The sequence below is a fragment of the Acomys minous genome, assembly GCF_964271855.1.
Source record: "Acomys minous genome assembly, chromosome: 1".
Lineage (NCBI taxonomy): Eukaryota > Metazoa > Chordata > Mammalia > Rodentia > Muridae > Acomys > Acomys minous.
The window spans coordinates 27086170-27113777 of NC_140483.1; the positions used below are offsets into that span (position 1 = coordinate 27086170).

Below are 27608 nucleotides of genomic sequence, written 5' to 3' on the forward strand. Positions count from 1 at the left end.
GATACTGACATGGTTCAGCCCCCTGCTGCCCTGCAAACGAGAAAAGCTACCAAATTCTCAAAGGATAAGTAATTATCTCTTATTCAGTTCCAATTCTCTTCGAAAAAGGACATTCACTTCGTGAGGTAATAATAACCCTAATACCAATATTTAGTAAGAAAAGCTGCCAATCACTCTATGGCTTGGAACCCTTCCTAAGCAGAGGCAGAGACACAGGCACACTCAGACAGACAGACAGACAGACAGACAGACACACACACACACACACACACACACACACACACACACACAAGTGAAGCTGGGATTGGGTGGGTGTTTTCTAACCTGCTGAAACCTAGAACCTCAGCAATCTGTAACCTCAGTGTGACTATTACTTACAGAAGAGGCAGTGAGCAGAGCTCCATAGAGGTCGCTGGAAGTAAACTGTCTCGACTGTAAAATCCAACAAGGAAGGAGTCACAATAGTTGCTCACACTGGTATATCATTAAAAAACATTCATTCTCGCACTCTCCAGGCAAGCGTCATCATTTCTGAAGCCTGGCCTGTACGGGTAACAACACTGCCAGTTTCTCACCAGTTGGAAATCTTGGGACAAGGTCCTGCCCATGTAAACAAAGCACATTCTTTCAGGATGCCATTCACTCAGATGTTCCTCTGATCCCTAAAAACTGCAAAACAAACAAACAAACAAAAAACCAAAACACATACACACACAAACAAACAAACAAAAAAAACCAATTCTATATTTACTGAGAAAGCACAACTTTTTTTTTAAGTGTCAGCAAGAAGAGTGTGTGCTGTAAACATTAGGCTGGTTCAATACCTGAAAAACCTAGCAACATGATTAGCAAACAATTAAAAATGTGGTTATGAAGATAGAATTTTTTATATTAATTTTCAAGTGCTTAAAAAAAAACATGCTACACATCCACAAAGTTAGTAAACTAAAAAAGGAAAAAAAATTTCGTTGGGAAATACAATGAGAAAACCCAAGTGAATCAAGCACTATTTGAACCAGGATGAGAACTTAATATTACTAAGTACACAGGCTCAACCTGGAGTCAGCCGTTATTAGGCAGCTTATGAGAAAAGTACTTTACAATAACTCCCAAAATGCCACCTGCTAGTGCAACTGACAGCCAAAATTATCCAGACCTTATGAGAAAGCCTATAAAACTTTGTTCGAGGACGTTATTTAAAGTATCAGCCTCTTGTGCTTTCTTGTTAAGACTAATTGTATACTGCACTTTAAAAATTGGGGGAAGGGGGGCTGGAGAGATGGCTCAGAGGTTAAGGGCACTGACTGAGCTTCCAGAGGTCCTGAGTTCAATTCCCAGCAACCACATGATGGCTCACAACCATCTATAATGTGATCTGATGCATACTGTATACATAATAAATAAGTCTTTTTTTAAAAAAATTGGGGGAAGAAGTTGAGAATATAGCTTGGTGGTAGAGGCCTTGCCTAGCACATTGAAGGCTCTAATTCAATCCTCAGCTCCCCAAATGCTAATAAGTAACAAAAGTTTTAAACTACGTTGGGTTTATTATTGTTGTCTTGGAAACACCCTACTGTCCCCATCTTTTCCATCTCAGTGCTTTGCACACGCTTCAATTTCCAGCTGCGAAACACCCGGGAACTGAAACCGCCTTCGGGTCCTCTTTCTACTAACTGGGCGTACTACGCAACAATAAACAGAAAAAAGCACCAGGCCTTCCACGTGACAATCCCCACCTACCAGGCATTCCAGCCAGCCAATCCCGGCGCTCCCCACCTACGCCTCGCTCCTCCCCCTCCCCGCCTCCTCCGCCTCCTGCACGAGGTGGAATCTTCCAGTTTCAGGCTGTTTATTTTTTCCCTCCCCTAACGGGGGCCAATGCGACTGCGCGCTGCGCCCTGATTGGCCAAGCACACGGCTGATGCGCGCGCAGCCACCCGGCTCAGTTACTAAGGGCGGGAGCCCGGCGAGGGCGCCGGCTGCTTGCTGTGTCTCTGGAGGGCGTCGAGGCCCTACGACGCCATGCCCAACCGCAGAGCCAGCCGCAATGCCTACTATTTCTTTGTGCAGGAGAAGATTCCCGAACTGCGCCGGCGAGGCCTGCCGGTGGCCCGTGTGGCAGACGCCATCCCTTACTGCTCGGCCGACTGGGCGGTGAGGCTGCGGGCAGTTGGGAAACAGGGAGGGCGTGGTGGGGACGCGGCTTACAGCGTCGGGGGGGGGGGGCGCCGCCCTAACCTTGGGCCGGACCAACCGACAGAACCTTCCAGAACCAGGGCGTGGAACGGACGCCTCACCACCTCCCTCTCTTGTCTCCCTCTTCTCCCAAAGCTCCTGAGAGAAGATGAGAAGGAGAAATATTCAGAAATGGCTCGAGAATGGAGAGCCGCCCAGGGAAAGGATTCTGGGCCTTCAGAGAAGCAGGTAAGGGTAGCTCCCCCCCCCCCCCCGCCCCGCCTGTGGGCTCCCAGCCAAGGTGGAGCCCGAGGCGCCCTCGGGAAGCTTCCAAGTAGCGCAGAGACCCCAGGGGGACAGGAGGGCTGGTGGTCAAGGCTTACGCTAAATGGCCTCCCAGAGTTCCTTTCAACTCTTAACGGTTAGGCGCCTTTAAAAAAAACAAAACAAAAACACAAAACAAACCCTTTAAATATCAGAGTAAGATATGAGTGAAAACCTGAGTTAAAGTTTGCAGAGCATACAGGCAACGAAGTTAGGCAAATTCCTGCGTGATAGAATAGTAAAGTACTAAATAGAAATTCTTTTTCTGCTCATTACTGTTCAGAAAGGTAATTAATGAAGTTTTCCTTTATCCCTTATGTTTTATTATTTGTACATATTGGAATTTCATTCTTAAATTAGTGACATTGGACTGAAAGTCAAAAGTTACGGGATTTTTTTTTTTTTAAATATGGTTGCTTGGGGCTGGAGAGATGGTTCAGCGGTTAAGAGCACTGACTGCTCTTCTAGAGGTCCTGAGTTCAATCCCCAGCAACCACATGGTGGCTCACAACCATCTATAATGCGATCCGATGCCCTATTCTGGCCTGCAGGTGTACATGCAGGCAGAGCATTGTATACATAATAATAAATCTTTAAAAAAAGAAATACAGTAGATTTATGTTTGAAGTTGATGGCTTGATTCAGGTGGGCTTAAGAGGTTTTGTGCTGTGAGCTTTGTTTTTTCTTGTCATTGTAATTTCTTATAAAACATTTCTCAAGGGGCTGGCGATGGGTCATTGGTTAAGGACCCATTTTAAAGTCGATGCACCCACGTGGTGGCTCACAACCATCTGTAACTGCAGTTCCAGGGGAGTCTGATGCCCTCACCTGGCCTCCACTAGTGCTGCACTCACTCATGTGGCACACATACATGCAGGAAAACACCTGTCTGTACATATTTTTTTATACAAATGTCTCCTCAAACTTAAATATATTGTGACAGTTGGAGACACAATTTGTTCTAGTTTTTACTTTTAAGTGAAAACCACAAACAACATTACAGGGTTTGTGGTTTTGTTGTTTTCTTTCAAAAACATTTTGACCACCAGCCTGGTGTTTGACAGTGACTTAGTGAAATGAGACGATCAGTAGTGAGCAAATGACTTTCAGCTGTCATTTGTTTACCACTCACCTTCCTGTTCATACTATTTACAGATTTGCTGTTGTCTGCTTTTAGCTGCTGATATCACTGAAGATAAATTTGTCTTCATTGATCTTGAGGGAATGCTGACTCAGTCCATGGGCTATTTTGTGGTTACTTCGTTGTATTTAAATATGGGAAGTAAAGTATTCAGTAATAGCTCTGTTTAAAAGTGTTTGATTGGAGCCGAGTGTGGTGGTGCACACATTTAATCCCAGCACTTGGGAGACAGAGGCAGATGGATTTCTGTGAGTTCGAGGCCAGCCTAGTCTACAAAGCTTCTAGGACAGCCAAGGCTACACAGAGAAACCCTGTCTCAAAAAAACAAAAAAAAAAAAAAGTGTTTGATTGGTGATTCTCTTACTTTCAGAAACTCATATCTACACCACTGAGAAGACCAGGCATGCTTGTACCAAAACCAAGCATTTCTCCCCCTGATATGTCAAACTTATCTATAAAAAGTGATCAAGGTAGAGTATTCCTAAAATATTGTACTCAAATTTGGATGACATATTGAGCAAGTTTTTAAAAGGTTTCTGTATGGTGTGGGAAGATAGCAGTAAAGTGTTTGCCCTGCAGCAGTGAAGACCAGCACTCATATAAACAGCAAAGGTGGTGGTGCTGGTTTATACTCCCTGCTGGGGATGGCTGGCCTGATTAGCAAGCCTCAAGTCTCATCTCTCATAGACATAGATAGCTCGTAAGCAATGGCACTAAAGAGTGGCCTCACCCCAGGGCAGATCCATTCATGTGCATCCCACTCCCAAAATGTATTTTGTTCATTTTGATCTTACATTTCAAAATAATTGGATATAAGGGTTTAAACACTAATACACCAATGTAATGCTGGATTAACTAATTTGAATTTGTTGAAATAATATTGGAAAAGTTTTTGTAACAAAAATCTTTCTTAGTTTCTACCACTTCATACGTCATTAAGCATAATTAGATTTCTTTTACCTATTACACTTAGGTTATAGATATTTATAGACCTATTTATTACACAGCCTAGCAAGAGAGTAGACTTTAAATTTTGGACTACAGAAAGAAGTAGTATGGATTGATGGATATGTTAATGAGCTTGATTTAATCATTCTACAATTTATAAATACTGAAACCCTGTGGTAACCCATAAAGATGTGTTGTTATTATTTTCCAATTAAGAATTTGAATTAAAAAAAAAAAGAATTTGAATTCTGGGATGGGCAGGCATGAAGGATGAATCATTGCACTGCCCTCGAAGAGAACATGGCTAATAAAGGGCCTTTCCTGTTCCTTCCAGCTGGTTTTATTGTGCTCTGCCTTTGTTTAACACAGACTTTTAACATTGGTCTTAAGTGGCCAGTGGCCAATACTAGTACTGCATATTTCCCTTATATTATAGGTGGTCTTCTGTATATTAGCAGAAAGTACAAAAGCAAAGAACTAAAAGTTCTATAGCTACAGTTCTATTTCATTTGCTCTGTTGGACTTTATTTCCCAAACCTATTTGCTGCATATGTCACAACGTCAGTCATTGCTGAAATCCAATGCTACTCTATTGCTGAATTATGTAGAGGCTATTGCAGGACTGAGTAATTTTGTTACTTTATGTAAAGAATGGTTGCTACTTAAAATTCTTGACTAATGTGATTATAAAATTTTTACTTATCTGGCATAATTCAGTTTTATCTTTTGTAATTCACTAACAAATACAAAAAACACATTCCTGTACAAAAAATGGTTTTAACAGTCTTGGGGTTTTTTTGTTTTGTTTTGTTTTTCAGCTCTCCTTGGAGGCATTTTTTATTTTCTGAACATTTTTAGTCATGGTGAGCTACCTCCTCATTGTGAACAGCGCTTCCTCCCTTGTGAAATTGGCTGTGTTAAATACTCCCTCCAGGAAGGTATTATGGCAGATTTCCACAGCTTTATCCATCCAGGTAAGTAGCCAGTATTTGATAGATCCTAAAGTGTATAGTTTTTAAAAACCAGCTCTATTTAGTAGTAGTAGTTTTCTTAAAAGCTGAAGTAATGGCTGAGTTCTTAAAGAGTACATAGACAGAATTCTTAAGTACCCAACAGTCAAGAACTAGATGTTGACGTGGCTGGTTGATTGATGCAGTTCCCTTAAGTGAACATTAGAAGTCAAGGATAGAATACCATATACATCTTGGGATATTTCTGCTTTATGCCTTTCTTTTCTTTCACTGTCCCATCCTTCACCGCAGTAGTCTTTAGTTTGAATCTGATACGCTTTGTAACCACCAGTTAGCTCATTCATAAAGTTTATGTAGTAACTATTGAAGCAGTGTGGAGGTAACCCAGTACTCTAAACATTGTTAGCCATCTCCTTTCTACTATTCTACCCCCCACTAAAAGCAAAACATTCACCCAGGGGAGACTCAAGCCTTTGACCTCAGCACTCACACAGGAGGGTGACTAAGGCAAGAGGATCCATGCTAGTTACATTCTTCGATGAAACTTTTGTGTATGCTTGCAGTATCACAGGCTCTACCACCTCAAAGCCTTCATGGACCCCTAGTTATAGAAGCTCTTTGGAGTGAGTTTTCTTTCCCTATTAAGGAACAATTTGCTGTGAAAAGTAGTTTGGAAAATACATAAATATTATTTTTAGTTATCATATCTTCAAACAGCCACCACCACTAAGACAAAAGAAAACAAAACAAAACAAGAAATGACACTAGGAGGTTTTAATTTTGTATTTTAACATAAAATAACCTACGTTGACACTTGATCATCATGCATAGTATTACTATAGCACAAGTAAGTGAACATCCAGATTTCTGCTTCTCAGCAAAACACTTTGTATTGTAGGTGAAATTCCACGAGGATTTCGATTCCATTGCCAGGCTGCAAGTAAGTATAAAGGAATTGGGATAAGAGGGACTGAGTGTGTGCAGCCCTGTTAAGACTTCTTTAACTTAGAAAGTGTAAACTGCGGGCAGGGGGGGGGGTGGTATGGGGAACAATCCTTAAAACCTTTAACCTGCACATACGCACACTCCTGGTATTGGGGACTGAACTGGTGTCTCACACATGATAGGCGATCACTCTGCCACAGAGCTGGGCCCCCCACCAAAAACTTGTAAAACCTTTACTGACATGTATGTATGTATGTATGAGCTCTCTTTTTCCCAAAGCAATACGATTTTATTTCCCTATTGCTACATATCCATGGATTTCCAAGGTTAGCTGTTGGTATAGTGCCCAGGCTCTTAGGAAAGTCATGAGAAGTTTCAGGTGATCCAGACATAGACCCACTTATAAGCAGTGTCTATTTTAAAACATTTTTCTTAGAATTCATGCTTTAAAAATAATACAGTTCAGAGTTCAGTTTTGAGGTTTGGGTAAGGAAATTAGGCTTTTAAGTATTTTTGCAACCAAAAAGTTTGACTGATTAAACTTATCTAAAATTGGAGGACAACTCATAGAAACAAGGGTTTAAGCACTTTACTGCTTGATTAAAATGAAAATTATGACATTATCACATTAAACTGAGATTAATTCAATATGTTGTTTAAGGGACCATTTAATTACTGCCTGTATAGTTTAACTTTATAATATAGCTAACTAACTTGTAGAAGTATTAGAAATGTTTGTTAAGCCTACTTTAACAGGCATATTGTAACTTTTATAATCTAGTTGTGTATGTGTGTGTGTGTGAGAGAGGAGAGAGAGAGAGAGCGCACCATACACATGTGCAGATCAGAGGACAGCTTTGGGGAGTCAGTTGTTGCCTTCCACCTTGTTAGGCATGTTTTCTTGTTCTGCCATTGTGAAGCAGGCCAGCTGGATCTTGAGCTTCTGGCAGATTCTATTGCTTCTGTCTTCCATCTTGAGGTAGGTGTACTAAGATAACAGATGCCCACTGCCACATCCAGCTTTGTTGTTGTTGTTAAATGATGTGGATTTTAGGGGTTGAAGTCAGATGCCACGACTACAAGGCAAATGCTTTTACCTACCTGTTGACTTGCCTCTGGCTCTGTAGTGCTGTTATTTTTAATACAGAATTTTGGTACTTCTTCTTTATATTTTGAATTTGTCTGGTGTGTGTGTGTGTGTGTGTGTGTGTGTGTGTGTGTGTGTGTGTAAGTAATGTGGATATGTTGTTGCCCAGGAACCAAAATTGTAGACTGTAGACTAAGGAGTTTAAGAGATTTGTTTTTTAATGTGTGTAGGTGTTTTGCCTTGCATGAGTATCTGCACATCATGTGTGTGTCTGGTGCTCTCAGAGGCCAGAAGAGCCTATCCTTCTAGAACCCCTGGGACTAGAGTTATGAGCCTCCATGTGAGTGCTGGGAATTGAACCCTGGTCTTCTAAAAGAGCAACCATTAATGGCTAGGCTCACAACCAAAAATATACAAGATTTTTCTTTTTTTAAGTTCTACCTCATATATTTTTAATAGTAAAAGAAGTTTATAATACGGAAAAATGTTTTATAATCTTCCTCACAAGTTACATTATTTGAGGTCATTGTGCTACTAAATAGATGGTAGTTAAAAACAAGTGGAGGAGCTGGACATACAGACATACACATAGACACAAATAAAAATGTCTTCTTAAAAAATCTATAAATTATTGAATGATTATTAATATTTAATATTGAATTACTGTTTTAGTAAAAATCAATGGTTACTCCTTAACCAGCTTTATACCCAAATAACCACACAGAGAGACCAGAATCTATTTAATTAGTCTATAGCACAATGTTGCGCAGTAATTACTCCATCTTAAACCTCCATGCTTGTATAGTTTGTTCCCATTCAGATTTCCCACATTACACTTGCTTTATTTTCATTTCCTAGACTTGGTTCGTTTCTCTTGGTGTTTCCTGGTCTTCTCCTCATGGCTCCACCCTCTCCTTCCTCCTCTTCCTCCTCCCTTCACTGGGTCAGGGTGTCCTACCCTATTCTCTGTTATTGCTCAATGTTGGCTAGTTGGTTTTATTGGCAAGACAGAGAAAAATGGTGACATGTTTACACAAACTTGAAACAGGAGATACTTAGAATAAATATCAGAATCCAATGTCCCCAGATAGTGGAGTAGGGAGATCAGCATTTGAAAGAACAGAGTAAACTGTACACAGTCCACAAGAACATTATGTCAACAATAAACGGAGCCAGGTACAGCAGCTCATGCTTGTAATTCAGGAGCATGAAAGACTTAAGGCAGGAAGGTCTCACAGTTGAAGCAAGCATGGGCGACAGAGAATTCATTGTCAGCCTGTGCCTAGTTTCTGATTTAATTTTCATGTTTTAACTCGAAAACATCTCAGTTGGTTCATCATTTGAATTAATGCATTGCCTTCCTGCACTGTGTCAACTCACTCATTGAGAGTATCAGTGGCTTGCCTTTGCTGTTTTGATAATGGTAAAAAAAAAAAAACTTTAAATATTTAATTGCATGTTTTTGCAGTACTGCCACATTAAACAAGTTAACAGAAGGTATACTCCTTTCTTCAAAGCTGTCTTTATCTTATCTATATCTTACTAAAAGCCAAAACTTTTTTTTCATGCTGAGGATCAAACCCAGGCAGGTCTTTGTTCAGCTAGGCAAAGGCACTACTGCTGAGCTGAGTCCACAGCTGGGAATGACTTCTTAATTTATTATTCCAGCTAATTGAAACAGCACAGTTTCTCATTCAGACAAACTTAAAATGTTTGGAGCTTGCCAATTTAAGTGTGTTTTAAGTTGCCAATTAAATAACCCTGGGAAATGTGCCAATTAAGTAAGATAAATGACGGTTAGAGTGACAGCTGTGTTGACAGAGTACCTAAAAATGCCTGTGCTAATGTAATTGTACTGATTTGGAGAAGACCTACCAAGCTAAATTTACATACTGATGTGCTCTGTTCAAGTAGTAGCCAGGGAACAGTGCTCATAGATTTCTCAGGGCTAGCAAGATGGCTCGGTGGGTAAGAGTGCTTGCTGTCAAAGCTGATGGTCTGAGTCTGATCCCTAGGAACCCACATGTACCTCCTTCCCAAATAAATACTTTTCAAAGACATTGTGTAAGTGAAGTCAGGTGACTGCTTCATGGGCATTACAGTTTATCATGTTAGAGCAGTAAAGAATTTCAGGATTGAAAGGCATTTTAATATGGAGTCTAGTGGCACACTTAATTTCCTCACAAAGAGGTGCTTCAGGTTCTATCTGAGCTTGGGACTAAGAGGGCTTGACTTTCTTCCCTCACTTGAGGCAGAAGAGCTTGACTTGTTCATTTCACTGGTTAATGATTTTTCTTTAGAGAAGTTCTACTTTTAAAAAAGCAAAGCTCTGAATCCTTACTACAGCTTTCTATATGAAAGGTCCATCAGCTTTTCAAATGCATCTTCAGCCAAAAACTCTGACCTACAGTGTAGAATATTAATGAACTGCAGTGTACCCACCAGTCAGCTGAAAACAGAACATCACCAGTACCATTGGCAGTCCCTTACCCACCCCCTGCCCCCACCTCACCCCCGGCCAGGTCTTTATAAGAGAAGTGTTCTGAATTTTGTTACAATTTTTTAATGAAAAAAGCAGAGGCTAGAGAAACTGCTCACTGGTTAAAGTGCTTGTGACACAAGTGTGACGGCTGGAGTTTAGATCCCCAGAAGCTACCTAAGTGCCTAGTGCCTGTCTGTATTCCAGCCTCAGGCAGAGACAGTGGAGCCCCAGAGACTAGCCATATCAGCAAGTTTGGGATTTGCTTGAAAGATCCTGCCTCAGGCATTAAGGTGGAAGAGATAAGTATGATTCCTGATAGGCTCTCCACATGCACACACATGCTTTTGCAGCCCCTGTTCAGGCAAACATCCACATATACAACTATGTGTGTTCACACACACACACACACACATGAAAAATTTTAAAAATACAACTACTATGAAATCCTCTAGCCTTCTTTTAACAAAACATTTTTGAAAAACATCATGGGAATAGTGCAAACACTGTAGACTTGATAAGAATCATGGGTTCAAGTAATGACTCCATTGTTGATTAACTGTTAACTTAGTCTCGGGGAGTCTCTGTGGTCTCTTGTTAATTTATATATGTGCTTCCTACCCTCTAGAGTAACCATAGGATTTTGGTTTAAAGGGTGTAAAGTATCTGATGGGAACCAGGCTTGGCACAGTGCTTCCGTGTGAGCCACCCACTGCTGGCCTCCTGTATTCCTCCTGTCCCGCACTTAGCTGGTAATACTTGTCTTGCTCAGTGGTTGAATTTCCAACTCTTTATTTCCCTCAGGTGATTCTAGTCACAAGATTCCTATTTCAAACTTTGAATTTGGGCATGACCAAGCAACTGTGTTACAAAACCTTTATAAATTTATTCATCCAAACCCAGGGAACTGGCCACCTATTTACTGCAAGGTAATATCCAGTAAGACATTCTTTTAAGATTTCTCATTTTAAACACCAGAAGACTTGAAAAATACTAAAAGAATTTCAGTTTTTTGTTGGTTGTGTATTTTAAAACAACATTCTGAATTGATTTTTGTATAGCTAGTATAGCCTTTAAGATCTTAATTTTGGAAGCTACAGAAGCTGAAAATAGTATTTTTTTCCAAAGCCCTTTTTAAATACCTGCAATATCATTCTAGTCCAACAAGTGGATTCTTGTATATATACAAGATTACATGCTACATAAGATTACTTTCTGTTGAAAGCTGGTTTTGTTACATTCTCTTACCCATTGTTTTGTGATATTTAGAAAAGCTTTTTATCTAAATCCTCTAGGATAGTAGTCAAGAATTGGGCCTTAAACGTGTTTAAGTTGTATTACAATGACCAGATCACATGATCTGAACATTGACTTCTCTCTTGGTCTACCCTGTCTCACTTGCCTTTCATAGACTACATATATATACATATATACACACACACATATACATATATATGTATATGCATGTATATATAGAGAGAGAGAAGAGAAAGAATGTTAATAATAGCAGTAGTGTTTTTCTAATGTATGCTTTTTAAAATAGTTTTCAGTTAGTGTCTCTCTTTCCTGTATACACCAATTTAAAAGGACACTGTTAATTAAAATAATTCAAAATAGGTGAAAAATAACAAGTAGTGATTTTCCTTCCACAGTCTGATGATAGAGCCAGAGTCAACTGGTGTTTAAAGCGCATGGAGCGGGCATCAGGTGAGTAGAACCTGTGTCACCGCGAGAAGTACAGTGTACACTTTGTCTTGATATGTGCTCTGAATGCTCAAATTCACTCACTGTGTTTTTCTATTCACTAATTGAAGAAATCAAGCAAGATCTGGAGCTTCTCACTGTAGAGGACCTTGTAGTGGGAATCTACCAGCAGAAATTCCTCAAGGAGCCCTCTAAGACCTGGGTTCGAAGCCTCCTAGATGTGGCCATGTGGGACTATTCTAGCAACACAAGGTATTGAGAAAGGTTTTGTAATTCATTGATGTTGATACCTTTTTTAACTACATTCTGCGGAAATAAGCTTGGACTAGGTTTTAGGCTTTGTGTTTTGTTTATTTATTTGCCTTTTGTGGAGTACTTTTCAGTTATACCTTGTAAATGTCTAAAACTATTTTTTTTATGTGTATGAGTGTTTGCCTGTGTGTACACCACAGGAGTTCCTAGTAATCCTGGAGGCCTGGAGAAGGTGTTAGATTCTCTGTTGCTGGGAACCAAACCCAGGGCTTCTACAGGTGCTCTGCAGCCTGGGAAAACTTACTTTTAGATGCCATTTTTAATATTTTTTAGCATGCAGTAATTAATGGAAATATATATACTAAAAAATCCCTGCCAAAGAAACTGACTAATCTTTACCAGTTAGAATTTCTCTGTTTCTAGATTAAGACTTTATTTTTATTAAATTACTTTCATCATATATAATTTATGCAAAGCAATACATAGTGAATTAAGTTGGCAAAAATATTTATTTTTGTTTTGAAATAATCATAGATTTGCTGAAAAGTTAAAAGATTAGTATAAAATAAACAGTACTCTCTTGGTTTCCTTAATTAACATTAACACATTTCATTATAATGTGTCTCTAAATGTACTTTTTCTATTTCACTTGAGAGTAAACTAGTCACCCTGCTTCTTTGTTTCCAGGTATGCCAATATTTCCTAAGAACAGTAATTTTCTTACAGTAGTATAATTACTAAAGTGAGAATATTGCCATGACACACAGTACTATTTTCTAAACTGAAGTTCATAGGTTGCCAGTTCTTCCATAGCGTCTTTTATACAGAAAGCAGTATCTAGAGTCTGGTCCTGAGTCACATTGCATGTCTCTTGCAAGTACTTTGGTGTAACCTTTATTGCGCATGTGTGTGGCTAGGGCTGACCTGGAACTGATGATCCCACTGCTTCCGTCTCCTCAAGTGCTGCTGTTACAGGCACGAACCACCACTCCTGTGACTTTAGTCTCTTATGATCTTGAAGAGTGAAGTCCAGTTAGTTTATCAAGTGTTTCTCAATTTGAGTTGGTTTATATTTCCTGATGACTAAGTTAAGATTATACATTTTAGGAGGAATACCACAAAACAAAACAAAAAAATGCTATGTCTTTCAGTATGTCACACTTGAAAGCATGGTATGGTTTGTCAGTTTGCCCCATTCCTGATATTGAGAACTTAGACACTTGTCTAAGGTAGATCTGTTGAGTCACCTTTGAACTGTTACTTTAGTGTACCTACCTCATAATGACATGTAGGTCAGCAGTGGAGTGCTGCCTAGATAACAGATGGCCCTGGGTTCAGTCTCCAAAAAATAAAAAAATAAAGTGTTTTTGCAGAGAGATGTAATTCCTTAAAGTGTCAAGTTCCAGTTCTGGCATCCAGTGATGATTTAATTGGAAGGGTTCCCGCCATGCTGTGTAGCCATGGTTTTCTATTGTTCCTTGCCATTTATTAGCTAGCATTCTACAATAAAGTTCTTTTCTCCTTCATATTTTTCACGTATTTATGTGAGTATAGACTTGAATTCCTGTGTCATTCAGTGAATCATATTGTTATTGGAACTTACTTTTAAGCTCTAAAATCATGTGGCCTGTAGAAGTTCCTGTGATTTCTGTATCCTTCTCCCAGCACCTGCTCTGAGTGCCTTTTGCTTTCTGCTACATTCCAGCTTCATCTTTGATTGCTTCACTCCACCCTGGGATGCAGTTTCTCTAATAGGCTCTGTTCTTTCCAATGGCAGATGGGACTGACTGTGAGAAATCTGCTCAATGTGTGTCTTACTATGTGAACCGTCTTGGTATGCACGGAATGGAGTCAGTGTTGGTAGAACCAGGACAGTTCAGGACTCCTGTCCTTCCTGGTCTGAGGGATAGAATCACAGGAATTTTCTCAAAAGTGACTTGGGTTAGTTTTTGTAGGTGTTATTATTGCTGTGTTGTGGGTGGGGGGCAGTTTCTTTGCAAATTTTCTTCTATGGAACTTGGTTTAATTAAGCTCCATAATTTTAATGGAGTAAATTTGGTAATTGGTATATTTCTGGGAAGCTATACATAGTAAAATAGATTTTTTAAGTGTTTATATACCTGCAAGGGAGGAAGCCTCAAAATTTCAGTTTCTAAAGTTACAGTGTTTTGCTACATCCTATAGATTCTGAAATATCATTTTGAGCAAAACTGTTTATTTCATTCTCTGATAACTCTAATAAATGTATGGCTTTTAAATTAGCATATTAAAGGCTTCCTTGTATGTTAATTTTCATAAGTTATAGGTCTTTGAATTAAGACCAAACTATGTTGATTGCTATATCAAAACTTAGGTTAATGGGCTTTTGGATAACTTAGTATATAAACAAATTTATGTCCTGTGAGCACATGAGAATATTCTGTTCCCTTTGTTTGGAGATTGGAGGATTTGAATTTACCCATAAGATCTGTCTACACTGACTGTTGGCTAGTCAGTTTTCTGTTATATAATTAACACTCAAGATAATTAGCCTATATAGAGAAAGGGATGGTGTTTTGATTTTGGAGGCTTCAACTCTGTGATCAGTTGGCCCCTTTGCTTTTGTGGCTGTGTCTGGGCAGTGCCTTGCAGTAGGGAGTGTTATGTGGTTAAAAAAAAAAACCAAACAAACAAACCTGCCTTAACTCACTGGGAAGTTACTGGGAACTCACTGGGAAGGAGGGGACAGGGACTGGTGTTCAACAGTTGTCTTAACAGACACACCCTAGGCTCAACTACCTGAAGGCCTCTAACTTAACCTCCCTCCTTTTTACATAAGGTTTCACTGTGTAAACCAGGCTGTCCTGGAAATCACTGTGTCAAGCACACTGGCCTCAAATTCAAGAGATTTGCCTCCTGCCTCTGAGTGCAGGAATTACAGGTGTGAGCCACCACACCCTACACCCTGTTTCCAGTATAAACTATCATCTTCCAGGAACATTAAGCTGAGGACTGTTGACACGTGGGCCTTGGCAGTGATGACACTACAGTGATGACTTGTGTTGTCTCACTATGAGCCTTGAGCTCACGATGATTCTGCCTCACCTTCCCATACTCCTTGGGAATAGAGGCATGTGTTTGCATGCCTGCAAATTTTCCTACTCTCAGTTAACTCTTCGTCCACTTTATATAGCACCCATTGAGAATGTGTTTTACTATGTTTCCATACCTCTTCCCATACTCTGTAATTTTCAGCTATTTGCTCTTAAAACATGTCTATACATGAAAAAATTTGGTGAATCTTGGTGTATAATAGGTTGAAGAGAGACTTACAAGGCATCTCCTGGTTTTTGCATGATTAAGATTGCCATAGTCATACTTTGTGTCTGTGAATTCCTGAAACATACAACTCCATTGTGTTGTGTATTCCTTTTGCAAAGCTTACCATTTTCTTAGCTTTAACTGTGTGGCCTTTTAGCCTAGAGACTTCAAAGACTTCACTGTTTGCCTTCCATCCTGTTAGTAGCTCCTTTCAGTTTGTTGTTGAGCTACATTTTACAAGGTACCTGATAAACCATTTCAGGATGAAAAATTAGCATCTGTCTCTAGAGATTTTTCTGGGGTAGAAATTTTTCTTCCATGCTTAATTTCTTTTAAGGAAATCTATAATATATGCTACTATATTATCTTTCACTATGGTTATTTTCTCTGTTTACTCTTTAATCATTTACTTTCATGGCAGTTTCCTTAGCCTCTCTTTCAAAATGAATCTGTGTTTCTTTGGGAACTTTGTAATCTACTTATGATTTTCTTCTGTTTTGATTTCTTAGTCTAGTCAGTTCGATTTCTCATCTTTAAAATTGTTCTTAGTTTTAAATTTTTCTTTAGAGTATGTTTCCATGTCCTCACATGCTTGTGTGAGAACATTTAATTCTGTATGGACTCTTGTGTTAGAATTTCCCATGGATTTTTGGAAGTTACAGGTGTTTTGATACTTATTGTGTGTTCTAATAGCTTTCTGTGGATGAGGCCTGCTGTTTCCTTTGTCTCTTGGGTGATGATTTTGACAGATTTGCAAGTTCAGTTCAAGGGCTCCCTCTTCTGTTAGTGTAGCAACCAGTGTACAGGTTCACTAACATGACAGATGGAAGGCAGCCGATATTCCATTTTGTTTGGTCCTAAAGGATAAGTTTATTCCTTTGGCTCCTCATCACCATCACCCAGTAGCTAAAGGGCTCTTCTGCTACCACCCCTATACAGATTATTTCTTTCTGTTGTTTTTCCGATGCAGGGTTTCTCTGTGTACCCTTGGCATCCTGGACTTGTTTTGTAGACCAGGCTGGCCTCAAACACACAGAAATTTGCCTCCCTCTGCCTCCCTGATTGCACAGGAGCTTTATTGCAGGCAAGGGTTTGCTCTCAGTAAGTCTGTAGTTCAGTTTTTACCTGGAGTGCTTGTCCTCTTTGTGAGGATGATTTAAATTTAGTCTCAGGTGCTTCTGTTCCCTTTTTCTCTCTTCCATGCAGTTTTTTTTTTTTTTCTGCGCTCCACAGTGAAGATATAGACTTGGAATGAGAGACCGAGAAATTTCTCCATTGCAGTGTAATTGGGTTTAGTGTTATGTCCTCTCTACTGTCAGTGTAGAATCTTGTCTACTGTTTTTTGTTGTCATTGTTGATCTTTAAAGTGTGTAAGACTCAATGCAGTTACTTCAGTTACTGGCCAAAGTATTTCTGAAACTGCATTCAGAAGTATTTGGTGTCTATATTTATATTCGGTATTATCCTTTGTGCCACTGATATTGATAAAACATTTTTATTTAAAAAGATTACCAGTGTTGTCTTGGATTTTCTTCCCAAATAACTGACCTTTGGTGCATGTTTCTGTGCTGGCCTTTCTTCACTTTACCAGAAGAGATCAATACAATATTTCCTAAAATGTTTAAATATTGGCCAAAGTGTTGAAAGACTGCAACCATAGTTACAAAATACAAAATAAAAAATTTAAACCCACTATGTAAGCGTAGGTCAGGTAATTATTTCTATACACTTTAATGGCAACTGTATACTATCTTTCTGTGGGAGATGAAGTCCATGGGTCTTTAAGTTAGGAGAAATACAATGTAAAGTAAGTAAATGCAGGCTCAACAAGACTAAGGTAGCTTTACTATAGGACCTTTCTGTGGGCCTGTGCTACAGGGTTGGTTCAGAGAGACTGATGACATAGTACTGCAGCCAGCTTAGTGAGGAAGCACTGGGACCACATGCCTCTGTCTTTCACAGGGCACTTCAAAAGTAGTAAGAGATTTCGAGGGAGTTCCGGGTTAATAAACTATAGAAACTAATTAGGAAGTATTCATGTAGGTCAGTATGACTCATTTTTAAACCTTTAAGTACCTACTAAAAGACTTAGTAGTAAAGTTGTAACGATCATACTATTTTAGAGGCTCAGATATTAAATTTTAGTAACAGTCCTTTTCTAGTGTTTCTTGTCAGGCTGTCTGTGGGTTAACTTAGAGTCTTTGACCTGCTAACTAAACAGTATAGACATTCTCTAATCAGCAAGCACTGACCCGGCATAGTGGCACACACCTTTAGCCCCAGCACTCAGGGGCAGAGGCAGAAGGAGTGTTCTAAGCGCAAGGCTATCCTGATCTACATAGGGAGTTTCAGGCCAGCCAGGACCTGGTCAAAGCCAAACAAAAATTACTGCACATCTTTTCTGTGTGCCAGGCACTTATGCTGAAGGCACATAGCAAGAATTAATGTGCCCCACCTCATGAAGCTAACATAGGAAAGATACGTGCAGTCCATATTGAAGAAAATTGACATTTTAGTTTGTAGTAAGTGCTGAAGTAATCAAGAAGTGTGTGGAAGGGGAGACTATAAAAATGAATGGTCGCACTCAGAGGAAGGATAGCAGGCCACCAAGAAGAGACTTGATACCCTATGAGCATGTACAGGGGGAGGAGGACTCCCTCAGTCACATTTGTAGGGGAGGGAAGTAAGGGGAAAATGGGAAGGAGGGAGGAATGGGAGGATACAAGGGATGGGATAACAGTTGAGATGTAATATGAATAAATTAATAAAATATTTTTAAATGAATGGTCAAAGAGACTATTTAATTGTAATATGAAAGCTAAGAACTGAAGCAGAAGTAAAATAAAATGAAGAAAGCCTTGTTAGGAATAGTAATTTTACCAAGTAGGAAAGAAAATATATTAGGTTTCTTAAAGCTCTCTAAGGTTTTTTTCAGATGTGTTGAGATAAGAAAGGAGGTGTGGAGCCTATGATGATTGGATGAACTGGCAACAAATGAGAGACTAGGGTGGTAGCAGCAGAGACAGAGAGGAGTAGGTGGTTTTAGGTTGGTAAAAAGAAAAATAAGTAGATCTTGCTTGAGGACTGGAGCTGGGGAGAAAGAATAGAAACATAATGACAAAGAATGAAGAACTGAGTATAGAACATTCTGAGAGTCTGATGAGCCCAGTGTGTAGATGAGATCACCTACAGAGGCTGAACAAGAAGGCTCAATGCAGAGCCCTCATTAGTAGGCTGTGTCATTACTATAAGAAAGCTTGGGCAAAGGGAGTTGTGGCTTTGGATCTGTCCACACTCTGGCCTGTAGTTGCTATGTTACCCAAATTATAGTCATTGTCAGTGTCCATGATGAAGCCTGGTAGGGTGAGGAGTGAAGCCATGTCCTGTGTAGTTACCTCACAGTTCATGATCAATTTTCTGGGTTAGGGCTGTTCCTTTGCCCTTGTTCCTTGGTTTATCTTTGGGATACATTCTTCAGGACTATAAATTCTTTCTGTGGCATTTTTCTTGTTGCAGGCTTCCTTTGAATGCCTGGTTCTCCTTGGTTATCTTTATATTTAGAAATGAGGCTTCAAAACCAAGTAGGCAGGAACTATCTGCTAGTTGGGCTTTGCTGCAGGGGAACCATCAAAGGAGCTTGGTAAGTTGGAGGCAGAATCCTCAAGTCAAGAGCAGTCAGCTCATTCCCTTGCATGGTGTTAGAGGGATCAACAGCTCTTCGAACAGAAATTCAGCCCCATATAACCTGCATCAGCCCTTTCTTATTATTTGTCTGTGTGCATAAAGGATGTGGATGGGCCATATGTGGAGATAAGAGAACCTTCTTTTTTCCCACTTTAGGATCCAGAGATGGAGCTCAGGTTGTCATATGTACATGGGAAATGTTTCATCCCCTGTCTGCTCTTTGGTGTGGGCATGTCCTGGAGTCCAGCACCTATCTAAAGTTGTGATAGTTGAATCACCAGGTAGATCTTTTTCTTTCATGCCTATTCTGTGAGCTACAAAAGCAGTGACTTAAGTCATCATTCCTTCATTTATTCCTACAATGTTGTCGTCTTTTGTAGAGAATTTAATTATTTGACTGTGGTTTTTCAAAAGACTTTGGGGACAAGAAATAAATTATGTGTATTTAATTCTCCATCCTGATCAAAGCCTTGGCAATAGAACTATTAAGAGGTGAGGTTTTATATTGTGACATCACTTTAGAATTTCCTACATAGTTCAATTAAATGGGCTTTTTATATTTAAAAAATATGATCAGATCTTGTATAATACAAGAGTAGGTTGAGAAATGTGGGGAAGATAGACACAATAGTCCTTACCTTAGTCTCGAGTAAGATGTGTGAAGGTACTAGACTACATAAGGTGACTTCTAAGAAGCCTGAAAAAGGTTTCAAAGAGCGATGTGTGATCAGATTAGAGACAAATAACATCAAATTACTTTACTGCGATGGCTTTAAAACTAAGAAATTCTTTATGGGGTAAATATTTTGTCTATCTTTTAGATAGAATTTTTATAAGCAGTGATGTGGGCTGAATAGAGTACATTTTCAATAGAAAGAAGTCTCAGTAGTGATGCAGGGATGAGGGGGTACATGGGCTATAAGAGAAGCCAGTGAGTCTGACTAGAACAGTGGTAGGATGATGCAAATTCTAATGGTAGTTTTCCTTGGAAGGAAGAATCTAATCTGAAACAGGGGAAGAAGCAATCACCAGGATTTTTTTAAATAAAACGGAGTGTAAATAGCTTTGTACTGTAAATATGTGGGTGAGGCAGCATCAGTAGCTTGATAGGTAAATTGACTCCAGAGTACAGAGGGGATAGAAGGTGGTACATACTGCTTTTCCAAAGGACCAGAGTTCAGGTCCCAGAGCTCATGTTGAATGGCTCACACCTGCTTGTAACTACAGTTCCAGCAAGTCTGACCCCCCTGGGCTCCATAGGCACCTACACTCTGTTACATAGGTAATAAGCATTTTTTAAAATACACAAACCAGGTCTGATTTTTGGCAGGTTTATAGAAGGCATTTTTTTTTAACTTAGGAAAAGACTCAGATTTTTAGGAGGATTGTTATGTTTAGTGGAATAAGATTAATAAGTGAGTAAAAAACAAATTAAACAGTACCACTTTAAATGGGGTACCATAGATTTAGAAGCATTTTGTGGTTTTAAATGAAGATTCTTGTAAGTTTAGGCAAGCTTTGTATTGTTAGTAATACTGTGCTGTGTCCTAGTAGATGGTTCTTAGTAGGAAATGCAAGTATGTTGTTCCTGTGTTTGTGACTCTGGGTTGAATCATTTGTCTGACTTCAGTCATCTCTTTAACCTTCCTCTTATCTCAAACATCACTTTCTCAGTGGTACCATTGCTGGTTGTTCTCTCCAAACTGTTGATACTGCTTCATAGTTGATGTCATCATTTTTGGAACATTTCTCTAAGTATGTCTGTATGTCTTTTGATCTGTCTTTCCCACTGCAAAGAAAGTGTTCTGGGATTATTTCATTCAGTACTCTGTCCTTAATGCCTAGGTCAATGTCTGGCAAAGTGTGTGCAGTCCGTATTTTGTGACTGAGTATATGTTAACTTTAGTTACTCCTGTGCCTCTACAACTCTCATTTTAAGGTAAATTTAAATGGATAGTTGTGTGTAGTTTCAACATTAAGAATTTTCACTGGAGAAGGTAACATGCACCTCTTACTTTAAAATCTGTATTAAATTAGTCTTTGAGGACCAGTAAGATACCTCAGTGGGTAAGGGTGCTTGTCCATCAGTTTGATCCTGGAAACCCACAGAGCAGAGGGAGAGAACCAGCTCTGCAAGTTTCCCTCTGCCACATGAGCATACTCAGTATTAAATAAGCACAATAATAAGTAAGTGTAAAAGATGTACAAAGTTTTGATTGATAGTATCAGTTTTTATTAAATGATCTCAGCTCAGGAGAGTTGGAAATCCAGCATTTAAAACCCCTAAACAGTTAATTTAGTTTAGTTACTGCAGTTAGCGCAGTTTTTCCCCTAGTGCTGGGGATGAACCCAAGACTTACCACAAATTCCATCCTCAACCACTTGTTAGTACATTAACGTTCTCTTTCTTGTACAGGTGCAAGTGGCATGAAGAAAATGATATTCTCTTCTGTGCTTTAGCTGTTTGCAAGAAAATCGCGTAAGTGTGCTGTGCGCTGCAGGCTGTGCTCGCTATGACTGTCAGCTGGGGCAAATGTCTGTTCACCTTCCTTACTGAAGTTCGGTGAAAGCAAAGGGTTTTTCCCTTTATGTTACTTGTACTGTTCTGTCCATATCACTACTTACTGAACAACTTGGGTGAATCTTCAGAAGCACTTATTGAGGTTTTTCCTTACCGAGCACCTTAAGGAGAGACAGTTTCCTGCTGGCATTAAGGATATCACTTTCTTGTAATCATGCCCTAAAATTGTAAACCACTGTTCTTATTATGGAGTGAAAGCACCTGCTGTAGTTAGCTTTCTGCTGCTGTGACAAGCACTATGACCAAAGGCAACTTAAGGGAAGACACTTCTAGGTCACACTTGAGGGACGTCAGGGCAAGAACTCAAGCAGAAACAGGAGCCATGGAGGAATGCTGCTTGCTGGCTCACCCCACACTCAGGTTTAACTAGTTTCTGGCAGCCTGGGCTTGGTGCTGCCAGTGGTAGGCTGGCCCTCTGGGTTGATTAACAACACAGACCTGTAACTGGGCGACTTCCTGACCTAGGCTTTCTTCTCAGCATCACCTTTCCATGCAGACGCTTCTCGTCTCCAAGAATCATGGTTGTCTTAAACACTGGAGAATCCTACTCACCTTAACCCTCATCCCCATCCAAACCCCCTGTAGCAAACCTAAAATGTTATCTAGTGATGAGGAGGTGGCTTAGCCAGCAATAACACGCATAGCTGGAGTGCTGCTGCTGTTCCTGCCTCCTCTTCTCTGAACCTCTAGATTTTCTCCAAATTAGAATAATATCTTTGAGGTGCTTTCTTTGGTGGAAATTTTAACCTGAAGGCTTTTAGAGCGAACCACATAAAGTTGCTCTAGCAAAATCTCTTCTTTTTTAAAGGTACTGCATCAGTAACTCTCTTGCCACTCTGTTTGGAATCCAGCTCACTGGAGCTCATGTCCCACTACAAGACTATGAGGCTAGCAATAGTGTGACACCCAAAATGGTTGTATTGGATGCAGGGCGTTACCAGGTAAGAAAACCTCTGTTGTCAGCAGAACCTTGGATGTATCTAACCTCTTTGAGGGAAAATGTTTCCTTTCTGCTTCTGGTTTGATTCTAAGCCATTTCTCTTTCTACATTTTCAAATGTAGATGTATTTTCCTATCTTATTTGTAGTTAGTGTTTTTGTGTTTCTTTTTGTTTGTGTTTGTGTCTTTATTAAGCTTCTACACTTCCTCCTTCTTCCTAAAAACCCTAAGTTTTCAGATTCATGCCATCCAGGTAACAGTACCTGGCAACTCAGCTGGGGAGTCAAGAGTCACTTTAGTTGGGCCTCCTCACTAGAGTGACACTGAACCAAGGGAACAAGCAGTTTTTTAATTGAAAATATATATTTTTTTTCACTTTCCCACTAAGTAATCCACCTTCCTGCCCCCTTTTTTTTCTTATTCTCCTGTCTCCCATACCTCTTTTCTAAGACTTTCACAATCTTCTTTAGCAACCCAATACCAGCAGTTCTATGACCTCTGCTTTGACATGTAGAGTTCACTTACATCTCCACTGTCTTATGCTCCCTTATAGAGCTACTTCATTGAACAACCCCATTTATACATATGCATGTATAAATTTGTGGCCTCTTGTTCATATTTTCTTTTCTCCACCTCTTTCCTTACCCCTTACTGCCTTCCCCCCAACTTAGAATTTTTAGTCTGTCTTTTTTACTGCCTTATCTAAACTCCATTGATCCTCTTGTCTTAATCAGACTTGGTTAACAGACTAAACCTGAGTAAGTCTAAATCTTCACCTAATATGTTCTTTATATTTGCAAATTGAAATGAATTTAGAATGAAACTACTATGTTTCTAGGTATGACTAAGCCCAGCCACTCTGGAGGCCAGGGCAAAAAAGATCACAAGCCTGGGCTGCCTAGCAAGTTTGAGGGTAGCCTAGGTGTCAAATAAAATAAGGGATAAGATGTATTTTTGTGATATGTACAAGTCCCTGGGTTTACTCAGTGTGCGTGCACGCGGGCACACACACAGGGTGGAGGGGCACTTCCATACCACCATAATAACTAATCTTACTAAACGTATTTTATGTTCAGCTTCATCAACTCATGGACATTGCCTGGCAGTTCCCATTTCTCTGGTCTTAGTTTCTCTCTGTTTCTATCACCTTTCCCCACCCTTGCTGTAGCCAGTATTGATGGTTCTACTCCATGAAAACACAAGCAATCGCAGAAAGAGTTTCTATATTCCTGCCAACTCACTCATCAACTTCTACTTCATTCTCTACTTTTACTGATGTTAATGAACAAATGTTGCCAATTCCTATCTAAAATTTATGTATTAGGGTTTGTTTTTTCCCCAACCAAAGACATGGCTGCAGTGATTTTACTTTCTCAGGGCTTTCTCTATTCTGAGTCATTCTTTTTAATCTCCCCCTCTCTCCCCACCTCTGTGTCTGACGGTCTGTCTAGGAGTGCATGCCGTGGTGTACATGTGGAGGTCAGAGAACTTGCAGGAGTTGGGTTTCTCCTTCTACCATGTAGGTTCCAGGGATCAAGCTCAGGTCATCAAGCTTGGCACAAGCACTTTTGCCAATTTTTGCCAGTCTTGTTCTTACCAAAATAAGTATGTCATAATCTAACCTTTTTAAAACACTTCAACCTGTGACTCTGAAGTCTCAGAGTCCATCTCATCTCCTCCCTTACAGAAAAATGGCTAAACACTGGAAAATATTTAATATTGGCTTATATTTTTTGTAATTTGGAATTGAAACAGGCCATTTAATAATTGATAACACTTTTCCTGGCATTTCCCTGTTCCTTTACAGAAGCTAAGAGTTGAGAGTCCAGGATTCTGTCATTTCAACTCTTATAATCAGGAACAAAGATCAAACACATCTACTGGTGAGCACCTTCAGTTTTATAAGAATGGGGTTACACTTCAAACCTTACAGAGATCCCAGGGTGTTTCTGGGTGGCCATGAGGATAAAAGGAGCCTATTGAATTGAGAGTCTTGTTTGAAGAGTTTGGATGTATGTGTCTTTGTCACTAGTGGAACGTAACATTCCTCAGACTTGTGCAGGATATTTCTAAGAAACCCTGTTTGTCTTGTAGTAACTGTAGTTTGAAAGTTTCAGTGTGATATATGATGTCATGACATGAGAATTTTCAAAAGCCATTTACATGAAATTTCTATTGGTACCTCAAGAACTTCAGTTGGGGTTTCTTGCCCTAAAAAACAAAAGGAAGCATTTTTCTTCATGCACTTGCCATCTGCTCATGATTTTTTAACTGGCTTAGAGTCCTGCAGTAGAGTGAGGTTAACTGACGTGCCTCCATAGAATACAGATGTAAAGCTGCTGTTTGTTTTCCTGTCTTGTCAATACCCTAGGTTATTGCCCATCTGGGGTCAAAGTATCAGGCCCCAACAGTAGTGTCCGAGGAAGAGGGATTACCCGCTTACTGGAGAGCATCTCCAGCTCCTCCCACAACATCCACAGATTCTCCAACTGCGAGCCTTCACTCTCACCTTACATGCCCCAAGAAGATGGGTACAAGTCTTTCTCCTCCTTCTCTTAATGATGGCACTTTTTGCAGTTCTGGAAAAGTAACAAGCCGAACTTCCCTTCTGACTACAGCCATTCAACAGACCACATCAATAGTAAATGTCACTCCTAAAAACTACTTATTTGTAAGGAAACTATTTCATAGATTAAAAGTAATTGTGGTTGGAGAAGATCTTGGCATCCTTGGTTGTTTGTGGTTTGTTTTCTTTATTATCTTCAAAGATGTACACTTCCTGGTGGTATGATGGATATGTCCTGGCAATTTTGGAGCATTTGAAAACATTTTATCATTTTCCCCCCGACAGTAAAGGTATTAAGTATCTGTTACAAAAGACATTAAAATAGCATTAACTTAATTATTCCCATTATGAAATGAAAACCTTATAGTGAGAACTATGGCTGTTTGCATTGCAAATAACTAAGAAAATTAGCCTTTAACAGAAATAATGATTTGTTTTTTTGAATAGTCTTTGAAGTAATGTCTTTAGCAAAAGAAACGAGTTAAACAGGATAAAAAATCAAATGAGAGATGAAAGAGCTTATATCCTTTGCTCCCACTCAAGTGTATACATACAAATAATCATAGGCCTTGGAGATTTGTTTTCATAGAATAGTTTGATCTTTCAGAAAAACAAAAAAAGCCCTCAAATGATATTATTAATATAATTCAAGTTCTTTTTCCTCTTCAAAAAAATCTTTGGGCGTTGAACTAAAAGTATCAATTTCCTTTAAGAAAATGAAGTATCAGCTAATGACTTTAATTTGGTATCTGGTCAAGGGGTCTCTGCTCCTCTGACTCCTACAGTGGCCATAACCAAGGACAACGACTGCTGTAAGGTCACACACAGTGACTGTTGTGGTGAGACAGGTGTCCTGGAACTTATGTGGCCCATACTGGCCTCAAACTCACATCCCTGCTTTGCCTCCTGAACACAGGAATTTGAAGCATGTACCTACAGAAGTATGTGTGACAGGTACACTTTCTGCTTTCAGTTACAGCTGTTTGGGTTTATGACTTACAAGTCAGCCTTAAGATGCCAGTTCCTATTTGAGTTGGTGTCAGAATCAGTAGTTACTATTACCAGTGGAGAAGGCATGCAGAATCTCAGAGCCACCTCAGAAGGTGAAGTGTTCTAGTTACAAGGACCAATCACCATTCTTGTGGATTCTGTTCTTATCCTGGTTAATTTCATTTGTGTGGGAAACATGCTTTAAGAGTTTGCCTGATGTTGGGTTTAGAATACTGCAATGAAGAAAGACTGCTCCTGATGTTGAAGAATTCACTATCTAGGAAAGTAATAAATAGTTGTGTAAGGTAGTAAAAATGCTCTTCAATGTGAGGGGAGATGGATACACAAATGGGAACCCAGAAATGCATCTTTGGAATAGCTTTGCACAAAAATAACCCAATCACTGAGTAGGCAAAAGAACTGTCTCTTCAACAAACAACCCTAGGACAGCTGGACAGAGCCAAGTACAAAGACACTCAACATTAGCCATTAGCAAATGGAAGTGAAAACATCAAAGATATACTAAACGCTTAAAAGATGGTTATTACAAAAAAAAAAAAAGGAAACAGTGAGTATGGAAAATAACATTGTTGGTAAAAGTTAAAATTGTGCAGCTACTGTGGAAACCTGTTTAATAGCTTCTTAAACATGTAACTGCCATATTATAAAACAAGTCCTTCTTGTGACTACTTAGAGGGGCAACCACAATTCCCATAAACACTTGAATGTGTGCTTACAGTAGCCACCAACATAGAAAGCAGATGTCCATCAACTGATAGGCATATGATGCCATAATATTAACATGTTTTATTTATAAATGAATATAATGCACACTGCAACATAGAGGCCATATGTTACACACACTATTTCTAGAAAAGGCATTTCATAGATAGTAGATTAATGGTTACCTGGGTTTCTTTTGATTATAATCGAAACATTCTTCCATTAGTAGTGACAGTTTTTAAGGCCTTGTACTTAAAAAATAAATAAATTATGCACTTAGTGGTGCACAGTATGAAAAGGCACATTTTATAGTGTGAACTCACACACAAAGGTACTGTAGACAAAGGGATGATTCATGTTGTGTGGGAAAAAAGCATCCAGGAAAATCTGGTGATAACTAGTACAAAAATTAAAGTGGGGAAAGATATGTAAACGGAATATGTTAAAGCATAGGTGTTTGAGATGAACCAGCATATTTGGGGCAGTTAACTTTTTGTGTGTGATTGAAACCAAGATTATTCTTTTGCCTTTTTTATTTAATCAAAATATATCATTCCTCCTTCCTTTTATACCCCTATATCTACACACTTAAATTCAGGGTATCCTCTTTATCATTGTTGTCATATATATAAGTTCATATAAATAAATAAGACACATAAATACAACCTGTTGAGTTGCTTTCAGTGATGTCTCCATATATGTATCTAGGGCCAACCACCTAGTATTGGATAACCAATTGGAGCACATCACCAGAGACTTAACTTTCCCTTTGTCAGCATTGTTATTTGCTTATAGTTCA

General features: G+C 39.3%; 1 protein-coding gene across 1 annotated transcript; it reads left to right on the top strand.

Annotated features, from left to right (window-relative positions):
• Positions 1–1891: 1891 nt before the first annotated feature.
• On the top strand, positions 1892–25254 carry MAEL (maelstrom spermatogenic transposon silencer). Its single transcript, XM_084797620.1, has 12 exons — positions 1892–2154; positions 2332–2424; positions 4011–4110; positions 5407–5562; positions 6458–6499; positions 10875–10999; positions 11723–11777; positions 11885–12026; positions 21427–21489; positions 22400–22532; positions 24338–24413; positions 24902–25254. Exons 1-12 carry the CDS (start codon positions 2023–2025, stop codon positions 25087–25089), a joined length of 1305 nt encoding a protein of 434 aa, XP_084653746.1. The 5' UTR covers positions 1892–2022; the 3' UTR covers positions 25090–25254.
• Positions 25255–27608: the final 2354 nt, after the last annotated feature.

Coding starts and splice junctions, on each gene's coding strand:
- MAEL (XM_084797620.1), top strand. CDS start 2,023: ATGCCCAACCGCAGAGCCAGCCGCAATGCCTACTATTTCTTTGTGCAG. Junction 4,111..5,406: donor ATCTATAAAAAGTGATCAAG/GTAGAGTATTCC, acceptor TTTGTTTTTCAG/CTCTCCTTGGAGGCATTTTT. Junction 6,500..10,874: donor ATTCCATTGCCAGGCTGCAA/GTAAGTATAAAG, acceptor TATTTCCCTCAG/GTGATTCTAGTCACAAGATT.